At 34.3% G+C, this 13997-nt stretch overlaps 1 protein-coding gene across 1 annotated transcript in view; it reads left to right on the plus strand.

The window, feature by feature from the left end:
• The window catches only part of COL24A1 (collagen type XXIV alpha 1 chain), a gene marked incomplete at both ends in the record, with an annotated part of 264900 nt that overhangs the window by 73720 nt on the left and 177183 nt on the right, over window positions 1–13997 (plus strand). Inside the window, 2 exons of the mRNA XM_084243185.1 lie at window positions 8855–8908; window positions 10221–10265. Of these exons, the coding sequence (XP_084099311.1) occupies window positions 8855–8908; window positions 10221–10265 (99 nt within the window). The remainder of the gene's footprint in view (window positions 1–8854; window positions 8909–10220; window positions 10266–13997) is intronic.

Here is a 13997-nt window from a genome sequence, read left to right on the forward strand (position 1 = left end):
GATTTGAATGTTACCATAAATCATATGCTCATCCTGCTGGACAAATGATCACTTATTTCCCTGAGTATATACTAAGCATGTTATTAAGTTGCTGTGAACCAACTGCCTTAGTGATGTCTATATTTTTAAAATTATACTTACAAGTAAAGGATACCTTCTGCTAGATAGTATAAATACTGAAAATGGACACATTAAAATATTATTTTGCTCATTTAAGAGTTATTTATTATCTGGCCTCATATTAGTATTTTTGAAATTAATTATTAAGTTATTTCATTACTTGGTAGAAAACTTTTTACCAAAGTCAAACGTTGCTTTTATTCAGTGTTTACAGATGAGCTGATGTTTGTAACATCATCTGTTTTTGTTTTCCACCAGGAAAAGTAGGAAATTTGATTTTGTTAGGAATTTGGTATACTTTAGGATCAAAGAATATGAAAAGTAGATAAACAAATTTATTTGTTCCTTGGTCTTAGGTTGTTAGCATTTGAAAAGTTTTTCTTGTATTATAAGCTACTTTTAAACATCAAGTTCTTAATATGAGATAGTTGCTAACCACAATAGTTATTTTTAAAGTCTTCATATAATCAGTTACAAATTAGTCAGTATTTGTGTACTTAAACTCTTTTGGATGTTGAGACATATTTTCACTTCTTCCACTCCTTCCTTTATATTCTCTCTCCATGTCACAATTGGATCAAACTCATTCTTGCCAATTAACATTTGAGGACAGCCAGGGAGCGTTGGGTGCCTTTCATAGAACCATCCTTTGAGGATGTAGAAGTTCAAGAGCCTATTAATCAGTTTTTATTCTGTGGATATTAGGGTTCATCTCAAGGTCATTCTCCAGAGATCTTGGATGAAAACAAGATAATAGGCAATCTTTATTGTTCAGAACTGAAATACCATAGAACTACTGTTCTATTTAATTGTTTTACTGTCTTTGAGAAGCTTCTTGGAGCATATCTGGTATGTACCAGATTCTTTAAAAGCATAAACGTATCCACTAATTTATAATAGAAAGAAAATGCTTTTTTAAAATAATTAAGGAAGGCAGAGAGAGGATTTGTATGTATTTGCTATCTTTAGGTTTTTTATATATTACCTAATTCTGAGTAGCTTCTTTTTAATATATTACCTAATTCTGAGTAGCTTCTTTTGCAAACTTCATACTGTAGTGCCACAATCAGGAAATTCTTTAGTTGCTTTAAAAAAACATGTTAGTGGGCTCCCAGATTGATTTAGTCAGTAGTCTCTAATACTAAATTAGTTATGCAGATTTATATGGCTCCACAAACCTAAAATATTTATAGGGGCCTCCCTGGTGGCGCAAGGGGTTAAGGCGCAGCCTATGAAGCTGTCTGCAGCCAATACAGCACAAGTTCGATCCCCGGCCAGGGAGGTGACCCACATGGCACAGCGGACCTCTCTTGTCTCACCTGCTGCTCCCCTCAGCAGTATGTTTCACTGGATCTGCCTGTTCTGTTCCCCACTCTCTGTCTCTGGTGAGTCCTCTCACCCCTCTGCACCTCTGGCCTGCACCCCAGCTCTTGTATGCATAAATAAATAAATCTTTAAAAAAAATAAAATATTTATGCCAGAAATGACTTGTTGGGATTCAAAACAAACATGAAATTGGAGATGGAAGTTACTCCCACCAACGTCTAGAAAACTGTTGTCAAAATACAGAGATTTTCTAAGAAGCTTTTCAGACCTGATAGTGGATTATAAACAATCAAATCATGTCACATTCAACATTTGGCAAAGAGAAAGTGTGTACTCAGTTTCGTTCTATGAAAATCAAAGTATCACTACTTTAAATGGTGGGTATTTTCTCAAGGCACCTGGACTACAGAGATGTTTTCTTGCCTAACTATAGAAAGGAGTGTCTCCGCCTTGTTTTTTCAACATCTTTGTTAGAAGAGTCTATTTAAAGTAAGCTGTATTTTGGCTTCTAACTTCAGTGTTAAAATTTCAGAATATAAAATCCTTCTGTTAAACATCTGTTACTAGTTTCTATCCTTAACCCAAGACAATCTTAAATACATACTGCAAAGTAGGGTCTCAGATACATTCATTTTATGGAGAATTCGGAGACAGAGTTTTCTTTGTTTTAGGAAAAGTTTGCAGTTAATTTGAGCATAAAGAAAGTACTATTGTCACTAGAATTATGAAAAATTATCATTAATTGTTAGGTGATTCTACCTTTCAGGAAAAATATGATTTCTGGATTCTACTTTACTGAGCTTAGTCTTTAGGAACTGTATCTGACTAATTGAAGCCTGACACAGTGTTTGGAATTTAACACATCTTCAAAGTTGGGACAGACACAGAAAAGAGAAACACCAAGTGAATTACTTGGGAGAAGTCTAGGCAGAGCCTGATTTTTTTAGAAATGTGACCTGAAGAGGTAAAAATTGAGGCAAGCAGTTATTTGGGGGGCAGATAGTGTAAGAGAAAATCTGGAAGGCCTTATGAGTTATCAGTCAGAAATGTGAGTGCAGAGATGCAGGAGGCTTGATTAGGTTCAGGGACTGTATTCTCTGGGTGGGAAAATGTCAAGTGTAAGATGGGGCCCTTATGGTTGAGGTTTAGACCATATTATTTCCTTGGACACAACAAGGCAGATTTCAATTCCCAGACCGGTGATAACCAGTCTTTAAGACAAAGGCAGAAATTTGAATTTGAGAACTGGGATCCAGATCCTAGCTGGTTTTTCTGGTAGCCTGAGTGGATGCTATCTCTGCAAATTGGGATGGAGATCCTTGATTTCCAAATTCCAAAAACCAAAATTTAAAAGTAGCCCCAGCTATCAGAACATGGTCAATCCTTTAAGTATGGACCAAATTGTCCTACCTGTGAGGAAAAAAGAGGAGACAGAGATCAGACCATCACAGCATACTTCACACCTCTAATGGCCTATGTATTATTTTTGAAAGATTTTTTAAAAAATTGTGATTTCTTAGTACTATGTATTCATGTGTCAAATCTGTAGAAGTAACTTCTTGGTTTTATCTTAGTGTTTCCAATCCTAGAAAAGCTAGCTTGATCATGCCTTTTCAGTACTCGGTCTTGAAAAATTTGAATCTCTGGTTTTATTGGTAATGTCTATTTAGTACATATACCTTCCATGAAATAGTTTTTCTTTGTCTATACTTTATTTTTTTTTAACTCTTTTTAAGATTTATTTATTTATGCATACAAGAACTGGGATGCAGACTGGAAATGCAGGGGGTGAGAGGATTCACCAGAGACAGAGTGGGGAACAGAACAGGCAGATTGACTGAAGTACACTGCTGAGGGGAGCAGTGAGTGAGTCAGGAGAGGTCTACTGTGACATGCGGGTAGCTCCCTGGCCAGGGATTGAACTCATGTTGCAGTGGCTGCAGATAGTTTCATAGGTTGCGTCTTAACCCCTGTGCCACCAGGGGGGCCCTGTTTATACTTTAGATAATGTTGTTTCTAAACCTTTGTTGTTTAGAAAGAATAAAATGTGCAGCTTGCTATAGTCTTTAACAGAAAATTTAGCATTCCTTTCATTTTAAAAATTTTTATTTAGTTTTTTATGACTGTTTTAGTCCTCATAATTTAAAATTTTATACTAGTATTTTCCTAATTTTCTGTAGAACTAAGAAAATAACTCTGTTACTAGAATCCCTAAGCCAGAAGTTTTCCAGCGTTTCAAGGTATAGACATACTACCAAATATAGTCTCTATGACTGGATAAAATATTAGTGCCACATACTTACTTAGGCATACCAGATCTAAAATACGATTTTGTTTTATTTTAGTGTTTGGCAATAGTATCATTATTAGACCCAGGCGAAAGAGAAACTTGATCTAGACTCTGTGCTTTACAAAGCCCTGCACATTACAAACAAAATGAAGATATTAAAACATCACATAACTACTCCTATGACTCAGGACCCAACACTTAGCATTGGCTTGTATGATCTGTAATTCTAGACATTCACTTGTTACTATAGATTAGTTACCACTGGCTATGTTACAGATTACTCCAACTTAATGGTTTAAATCAGCAATAAGTGTATATTATTAAGGTTTCTGTGGGTTGGGAATTTTGAAGTGGCTTATTTGGGTGGATCTAGCTTAGGGTTTCTCACAAAGTTATGATTTTGACCATGACTCTGTCCATCTAAAGAATTGAATGTGGCTGGAGGATCTGCTTTTTTAAGGTAGTTCACTTACTCTCTGGCCAACTTAGTGCTGGTTGTTGCTAGGGATCCCTCATTTATTCCTCATGAGAAACTGTCTACATTGCAGCTGGAATATGTTCACAGTGTAGCTATTGGCTTCACTGGAGTAAGTGCCCATGAAGAGAAGGTCGAGTGTCTTTCGTGATCTAGTCTCAGAAGTCATATACTGTAACTTCTGCATTCTGTTGGTCTCAGAGTACAACCATGATTCAAAATGGAAGAGGACTAGACAAAGACATGAATAGCAAAGATAGGTGTCCATCTGTGACACCATCATAGTTTAGCAATGTTCAGACCTGAGAGAAATAACTCTCAATATCTCTTGTTTATTCATGTCTGAATGCCATGAAGGTTGCTATGTGGCATCACTGTCAATAATAGAAACAGACACTGCTCAAGACAGTGCTGAAGATTTTTGCAGGCACTGGAAGCACTATGGTAAGAGGAAAGATGAATTAAATATTTCTCTCAGCATAAATGCAATAGAATTTTGGGTAATGAACTACTGTTTCTTAGTAACGAAAAGCTTTTATTTTCTTGCTTCTCTTTTTGTTCTGCTTTATTGTTCCAGAGGTACTAGAATTAGTGCAGTATTTGCAACAGCTGCATCTAGAAACAAGAAACATTTTACAATATTAAACAGTTAATGTTATTCTAAAATTTGTGTCTACTATAGGCAGAGACACAAAGTTTAGGAAGCATGATAAAAGTTATTTACATTGGTAACTAGATTGATATGAAATTCTAGTTAGATGAAGTTTTAAAAATGCATTTATATTATACAAAATACATAAAATATTTGATTATATTTTAAAATGTCTAATTATTAATTACAAATTATTAATTACAATTTCTAGTAGAAAATAAAAAATGGTAGAAAAAGCTCCAGAGGTGATTTACTTAAATTTTAAAAAGTTAGAAACAATGCGAGTAGTCTTATATGCAACATCACTCTGGGATAAATTTGTCGGTGGAACTTTATGCATTCTCTATATCAAGAATTGAAATCTCCAATTGTATTAGTTTTCTGTTCTTTTGCTGTATAACAGATATCACAAACAGTGGCTTAAAACAGCATCCACTTACTCTCTCAGTTTTCATGGGTTAGCAGTTAAGATACTATTTAATTGTGTCTTCTGCTTAGGATCGTAAGGTTGGGATAAAAGATCAGCTGGCAGCATTATATCTGGAGACTTAACTGGAGAAGAGTTCATTCCAAGGGATGAGAAGAATTCATTTCCTTGAGGTTATAGAACTGAGGGCTCTTTTTTTTTTTTTTTTTTTTTTTTGCTGGCTCTTGGCTCTAAGCCAGTCTTACATCCTGCAGATTGTTCATGGTTCCTAGAGGTCAACTGCAGTTTCCTCTCATGTGGATGTTTCCAATGCAGGTGCTTGCTTAATCAAACTCAGAAGAGAAGTCCTTAGCTCCAGCCTGGAAAGAGGGGTTTGGGTTTGCATATGGTAGATAACCACATCAGTAACATCCCATCACCTTTGATATGTTCTATTAGAAGAACCAAGTCATAGTCCCCCCATGCTTACAGGCAGATTATCATACAAAAGCATGGACACAAGATACAAAAGGCTAGGAACTACCTACATTGATCAAACAGTGGAAATAAACAACCATAACTTGAAGAGGTTAAATGAAATCCAGAAGCATCATATCTTTATAAAATAAAATCTAACTGATCAAAGAAAGTCTCAAATAGATAATTATGCACAATGTAAAAGTTTCATGCAATTCTGGCATGCCCACTGGAAGATTATCACATTCATAAAATTGGCAAATTGGGTACAGGAGTGAAAATTTAATTTTCTGTGGATGATGGTCCTAGAAAATGGTCCTTACATCATTTTGCAATGCAAGGATGTTTCTATGAGATCACAATTTGATTTAAATTAATGGTTATAGTTTTACATTAAATGTTTATAAATTTAATAATAAATGTAAATTTTCTCTAAGAAAAATTTCGTATTTCATTTGCAACAATTTTTTTCAAGTGAAGAAAAACTCTTAGAAAGGCAGTGTTTTTTATTATTCCATATTTCACAGCCAATCTTTAATATCATTTTTTACAATGAAGAAACATGACTGTAAACATTTAAATTCATTGTCAAAGGAATACAGACTCTCCCATATATTAAAAAACAAATTATAGTTACTAGAATTGAAATAACTGAATAAGCAGTGAACAAAAAATGACATTCAGCAGTAGAAAACATTGGCAGGACATTCTATAAATATGTTCAACATATATATTAAATTTCTGACATTAACAACTATATTTCATAAAGCAAAAAAATGTCTAGATTTAGTAGAAATTGTTTGAAAAATTGATGATTCAAATGGTGAACATGCAAAAAGGATAAAAATAATACAACAAATTACATCCCTTTAGCATAGGGAATTTAAAAATGAAAAACATTTTTTTGGGTAGTAAACTGACAGGAGTATTAATACATATAATACTTAAAAAAATTAAAGTGGAAATTAGTTCAATTTGTTTCAACAGTAAAGTCAAGTTGAACAGGTGGTCTTTATTACACATACTAGTGAACTACCAGGAGAACAAAATCAGTATTTTATTTTTATTCTGGTTGTATAAAGTACAGGTTTTGTAATAAGGGGAGAAGTGGTCACAGTTCTCTTCCCCTTCCCCTTCTCTTAGGGGGAAGAAATAGCAATGTTTTTTTGTGGAGAGTTGAACTAGAGAATAGCTCCTCCTACTGGATAAGGATGGGAACCATCAGTCCTATTTAACACGCCTTTAGGCGAGCTCCAGTGAGTCCCCAAGGATGTTTTCCCCACTCCTTGTTCAAATGAATTCTTTGCTTTTTAAGAAAAACTGTATAACACATATTCCATTAAACTCACCTTCTAAAGTATACAATTCGTATATTAGTGTATTCAGAGTTGTGCAACTCTCACACTATGTAATTTCAGTACATTTCATCACTTCAGAAGGAAACCCTGTACCCATTAGCAGTCACGCCCCATTCCCCCTGCACAACACTGGTCTTTGGCAACCACTAATCTACTTTCCGTCTTTATGGATTTGCCTCTTCTGGACATTTCACATTAGTGGAATCATGCAGCATGTCACTTGTACTTTATTATCTTACTGGGGTTTCTGGAAAACCTACTTATGATCTATCTCAAAAATCAATCATTTCAGATTTATTACAGAATTTTTCCTCTGCTTTTTCCATTAATGGTGCATCATGAATATATTCAAGTACCCATATTAGTTCATCTAGAGTTGAAAGATGTATTGCAGATTTGTGAGCTTGTTGACAACAGAATTTGACTTATAAGAACAATGAAAGCAAAATGCCTGCCTGAACTTCAACTGACTTTGAAAGGGGTATGGTTGCAATATGCTTGACTACACAGATGGTTTTTGCTTCATCCTCTGATTACAAAATAAGACAAACTGCTTCTAGTGTAAGTTAACTATATCTTTAGAAACATACATCAATTTTTCAGTGTTAAACCGTCTTTTAAACTTAGCCCATTCATGTTTGTACTAGTGAACCAATGATTTTTGACAGTCTGTTAAACACAATATTTAATCATAGCTTCCCTCCATAAATCATAAGAATCTAATAATGTTCTTTTATTTTTTTAGTCTTCTAGGCTATTTTAAAATGAGTGTTATTTAAAATGTTGACATGTCCTACAAACCTCTTGTAAAGCAGTGTTTAAGAAAGTGAGTTTTGAGGTTGATAAATCCAATAGTAAATCTTTAGAGAAACGTTTGCATATGAAATATGAGTAACTGAATAATTGAATTACAATAGATTTATGATAAGAAATGTGTTACTTTATTACCTTTTATAGTTTCACAATGTAGAATTTTCAGTAAGTATTTGGGAACCTTAATTTTCAGTAGCATTGCATTTTGTGTTTATAGTATTTACATGGGTGTGCATTTCCCCAATGAAATTGTATTTAATGAATTTTTTTACATATTACATCTTGGAATGATGAGTTAAAGTACTCAGTATAGCATGGTAGAAAGAGCATTGACCGGGCCTCCCCGGTGGCGCAGCGGTTGAGCGCTGTGCTGCGAAGCTGCCCGCAGCCTCTGCAGTGCTGGTTCGATCCCTGGCGGCTGGTGAGGGTCCCACATGAATTGACAGACCTCTCCTGCCGCTCCCCTCAGCAGTGTATTTTGTTGGTCTGCCTGCTTTGTTCCCCGCTCTGGCTCTGGCGAATTATCTCACCCTCCTGTGCTTCTGACTGTACCCAGTGCTTGTATAAATAAATAAATAAAAATCTTAAAAAAATAAAATTAAAATTAAAAAAGTGCACTCCTTCATCATGATTAAAAAAAAAAAAAAAAGAGCATTGACCCTGCAATCAGATTGCCTCCATGCAGTGATTCTTCCCATAATAAATTTCTATGTTCTCTAACATAGTATTTTTGTATGTATTATGTGGCATATACAAGAAATTTTATAAAATACAGAATTATTGTACCTAACAAAATCAGTGTCATGCAAACAAAGTTTTTAACTGCATGATAAGTTAGAGGCTAGAAAATGGCTCTTACTAGATTCTTTATCAGAAAACAAGAACAAAAAGATTTGTGTTGACTTTAACAGCATTTCTTCCTCTTTCCCGGAGACAGGGTTTTCCAGGTGACTTTGGAGAAAGAGGCTCTGCTGGTCTGGATGGCAGCCCTGTGAGTAAACTGTGATGGTCCGAACTTGCAGTCTAAGGCCAGTGCCACATTGGGTTTCCAGGGCACTATGCGCATTCCCCATTGATTTATCATATGGGCAATAAGCCCACAATGTCATAAAACAAATTTTTACTTGAGAGATAATCATTATATTCTGTTATTTGACCATGTTAAATGTGACTGTTTAAGTGAAGTATTAGAACTATCTGAGCAATACTGTATTTGGACAGGGTGGGAAAGAAGTCTTCATGTACACGAAGGCAGTAACAAGCCTCACGTAAAAGTTGTGAACTCAGTGATTGTTCTTCTGGACTCAAATTTGTTATTGATCTAGCTTTCTTCTGAATATTTTACAGGAAAGTCTTCTCCTTTGGGATTGTTCAGATAGCCGATCTTCATATCAGGGAGTTACCATTCTAAAATTAGTGTAATTACATTATCAAAGGATGATGGTACTTTGCTATTTTTTGAATGTAGGTAGAAATATCTTCAGTTTTTTCTCTCTGAGTGTATCCAATAGCTTTCCTCTAATCTATGTCATATAAGTATTGCATAAAAATTAAGGAATCTTATGAATTAGAATCGACTACATAATCCATATAGCCTACATTTGGAGTAGCTCCTATATTTAGACATGGAGTGAGTTAGTGCAAAAGACCATCACAAAACATTTAAAAATTAATATTGATAAGTTTAAAATCTCATATACATTATTTAACAATGTTAATAATTTCTGGCATTTGTATAATTGATGAAAATTTTCAAAACCTTTTCCATAGTATGTTTTTCATTGTGATCTTTACAACAATGAGAATATTTATTAATACAAATATAATTATGTATTACTGTTATTTTGTTTTGTCTGAGAAAACTGCAGATTAGAAAATTTAAATAATATGCTTCAAATGAGTTGATAGTGTTTTAAACCATCTGAAAAAGTTCTAACTCTGTATGCTGACAGCTGTCTCTTCTTAAAATGTATAGGCTTGTTATGCCTCTGATGCTTATTGCTACTAGAATTATTGCCTTTATTAGATATATGAGAGACAGAGAAATCTTCATACCAGGCTAGGGTGGTAGTCAATGCATTCAGAAGCATGGAGTCAGGGTCACCTTCAAAGAATATAACCTGCGAACCTGAGATTTTCACTTCTTAGGAGGATGCATAAGAAGGGTAGGGAAGTTTCAGAAGTTAGCTCTGAAAGAGGGTGAAATCTGATATTTTTTCCTAGATAGTTTTGTCTTCAAATTTAGAAAATCACATTAATAGGTTAGAATCATTTATCCAATTTTGTATGTTTCTTTTATATAGGGACTTGTAGGAAGCATTGGTCCTCCAGGATTTCCTGGGCTTAGAGTGAGTATCAAATATTCTTAAAATATTTTCTTTTGTATTTATATCTGATAAATGTGTTTAGTGTCATTGTTGGGTATCAACCTTGCTCAAAAGTATCTTCTAGCCAGATATACATGTTAGACTGATAATAGTATCACTCAAAAATTAATCATACTACATAAGTTAAAATTATGTATGTATATACATATGCTATGTATAAATTTAATTTATGTGTGTATAAGACCAATCTCAATAAATGATATTTATTAAGGACCCAGTTTCCTCAGAAATATAATACATAGAATAGCACTTCAGAATAGTCTTTGAGATAGTCTTTCATATCAGCTGGTGCTCTCGAGATATGCAGATAGGTCTAAATAAAAGCACATGGTAACTATATACTTTTCCTGATGGAATAAAGTTGAATACATGTTTAGGAAAACGATCCTGAACAAAAAGTAGGAGCTGGACTTCACCAATGACATTAAAAAATTTTAGTGCCTAATTTATTTATTGTATTAAAAAATGTAAGAGACTGTATTATTTGCCCACTGAATACATTTTTAAACAATGAATTCTGACTTTTACTGGTGTTTCTGATACAGACAAACTGCAGCTGAGGAAAAGCAATTCTGCAGAGTCCAAAATAATATAGTCTGGATATGTAGCTTTCTGATAAAATTTAGATTATTCATTGGAGTGAAGACTGCTACTTTTGATCTTTATAAATTTATTTCTCTCAGCTAAGTTTTTGATTCTGACAGGGTATGAATTGCAGATATTTTATATAAATTCACATTCAGCTGAGCTAAAAGCAAGATTGACATATCTTTATGAAATGTAATGAAAATAGGATCTTATAAGTAAACAAGTCTATATCTACTCAAAAGTAGGACATGATCTGGGCAAAGTTAAGAATTTCCTTAAAAATCAATTTAGAGCTTGCTTGCTCAAACTTGTATGGTAGATAACTAAGACTAGAGTTTTATGTCATAAATTATAACCACAGGTTTTTTTGTTGTTGTTATTGTTTTAACCTTAAAATTGACCACAGGTCTTCTGACTTTTAGTATTCTTTCCCCACCTTTACCTGTCCCAAAGCAGAAGGTGACAACTTGGCAAAAGGAATAACTTTGGAGTTTAGTTATTGGAACTCTGGTAAAAATCAGCATAACAAATTTTAACTTGCCATTTGGGGATGGCAAGAGAGTAGGATTAAGAGTCAAAGAATCTGAGTGTGCCTCGATATTTAAACTTTTCTATAGTAATATTAGGTTAGTAAAATAATAAAGTTAACAATAACAGCTCATTTCTATCTAGTAATTTTTTATTTGCTAATGATGTATTGTCAGGCTAATGAGCTTATAAGTGCTGAGATGTATTTGAAGCCAGGTAACCTAAATCCAGAGTCCAGAATTTTACCTGTTGTGCTATGCCACCTCTTTAAAGCCTGTATTACCTTAAGATACGTATTATGTCTCGTGATATTTCTTTAGGCTTCATGAGAAGCTCTACATGGAGAAAAGAACCAAAGGACCATGTTTTGTTTTGTTTTGTTTTTTCACTTAACTTTGAATAGGGTTAAACCTGTAGGTAGTATTCAGTGGTCTTATCAATGAGAGGGAAAGTAATAGGAGAAGGGAGTTGGACTCCAAAGATACTCTGCATTTTTCATTTTACCTATTAGCATTACTTTGATTAGCTCAGAAACTTCTGTTATTAAGCTTAATATTCAGATCAAAATTCTTAACATAGATCAAGATGTCTAGATTGGGTTGGTTCTTATCCACATCTTGGGAACATTCTTTGTAGTCTGGCAAAGCTTTCCATCTGTAAATGCCATGCAGCCTCCTTAATTAATGCCTGGTACTTGTATACCTGAACTTCTCTGTTGCTACTTTTCTGCCTAACAAATGAGTCTGTCATTTTTCATTTCCAAGACTTTTTAGCACAGTGCCTGATCCATCACAGTTATCAGTGAATAGTACCTGGGTCGTCTGTTCTCTCTCTTTCTGCTTTCGTAGACGGAAAGAGATTTTGTAGAAAAGAAAATGACTAATGAAATTAGCCATCATAATCTAATGGCATAGAAGGCAAGATAAGCAATATCATACATTGTAGCTACTGCTGTAGTGGACCAAAGTCAAGTCACTGAGAAGCAACAATTTGTGTTCTCAGCGATTCAGAGTAGGCTTCACAAAGGAGACTTTTCACAAGCTTCATGAAAACTGTGTATGAGTCAGGTGGCATGGGAAAGAGAAAAAGGCTCTTCAGGCAGAAGAATGCTGTGTTCAGACGCACAGAAAAGAGGAAAGACAGAATGCTTGGGAAAGAGGAATGTTGTATTGTGGCTTAGAAAGTCTGCGGGCATGGGAGGGCAATGGAGGGAGGTAAGGATTTGAAGGTGATTGTATTGCATAGTAAATTATCTGCCTGCCCAAAACTGCAGCTTCTGCTTTATCTCTAACATGTTCCTTCTAGCAAGTAGAGTTTGACAAAAGATGATAATACTCCTCTAAATTATTTCTGCCATGCACATTGATATTGTGATTTGCTTTCTTAATTAAACTACAGAGTGATTATCACCTGTGAGCGTATGTGGGTGGGTCTGGTTGACAAGCTCAATGTGGGATTCAGTCTTTTCCACAATATGCTTAATCATATGAGCTGTAACTGGCCAATAATGGCTACTTTTATATAAAGAAACTGTCCTCAGTCTATTTCTTTGACTTTCTTTGATTCAAAAGTTCTCTATAATTTCTCACTGTGTGGGAAGCTCTTCACCTTTCATGCTCTATCCCAGACACCCTCTGCTAAGTTCCCATGCTTGAAAGCATTTCTTCTGCCTACTCCATTGTTTCATGGAAGAAGAATGTGGTCTGTATGGAGTGCTGAAGTTTTCAGGTTGTGGAAATGAAAACTACTCTTACCCTATTGTGGAATGCTTCCAGAAAGCTAAAGTTTTTCAGGACTAGGCTTTTCCACACAATATTTGATAGTCAACAAAATGATGTTTTCTGGAAATTTCTATACCCATACCATTTTGTTCATTCTATATTCTACTAATTCGTTTATAACGTGAAATATTTGTAAAATATTTCCTTCTGTACTAACATGGATTATTGCTGCATAATTTTCATGCACACATGTCTATTACACAGTTTTCAAAGTATCGTAAGTTTTGGAGCTATGAACTTTGAATAAAGTAGCCACTGTAATGGTAAGAATAATAATTTCCTTTTGACAGAATTTTTAATGATGTATTAATATTGCATCTCTATTAAGTTGGAAAGTATTACTCTGCTTCTCATAGTTACTGCTATTTCAGGATTAGATGTGTTGGAAATACTTTATCTTAGATGTTTCACAGACTTTAGGATTCACTCAAAAGTAAAGGTGTCATAGTTTCCATTCTGAAATTTGTATTATATATTTATTAGAAATGCTCTGTTGAGAAATAGAGCTCTAGAAATCATTGTTTTAATCTTATTTTTAAAGTTGATTACTTTAGTATTCATTCCATACTTTGAAATTATTATGTGCCAAGTATTAGATCTGGGAAATTAAAAAAAATGAATAAAACATGCTTCTGCTCTCACAAAATGACAAATGAACAAGACAGGGAAAAAGCTGACTTTTTCACCTTTGTTTCCTCTATACTTACTACAGCATCTGGTACATACTGTGTTCAATAAATGTTAAATGATGAATGAATGAGAGAAATCCAGAAGAATAGAGGCTTTTGTTTACTAC

The sequence above is a fragment of the Talpa europaea genome, assembly GCF_964194135.1.
Source record: "Talpa europaea genome assembly, chromosome: 9".
Taxonomy (NCBI): domain Eukaryota; kingdom Metazoa; phylum Chordata; class Mammalia; order Eulipotyphla; family Talpidae; genus Talpa; species Talpa europaea.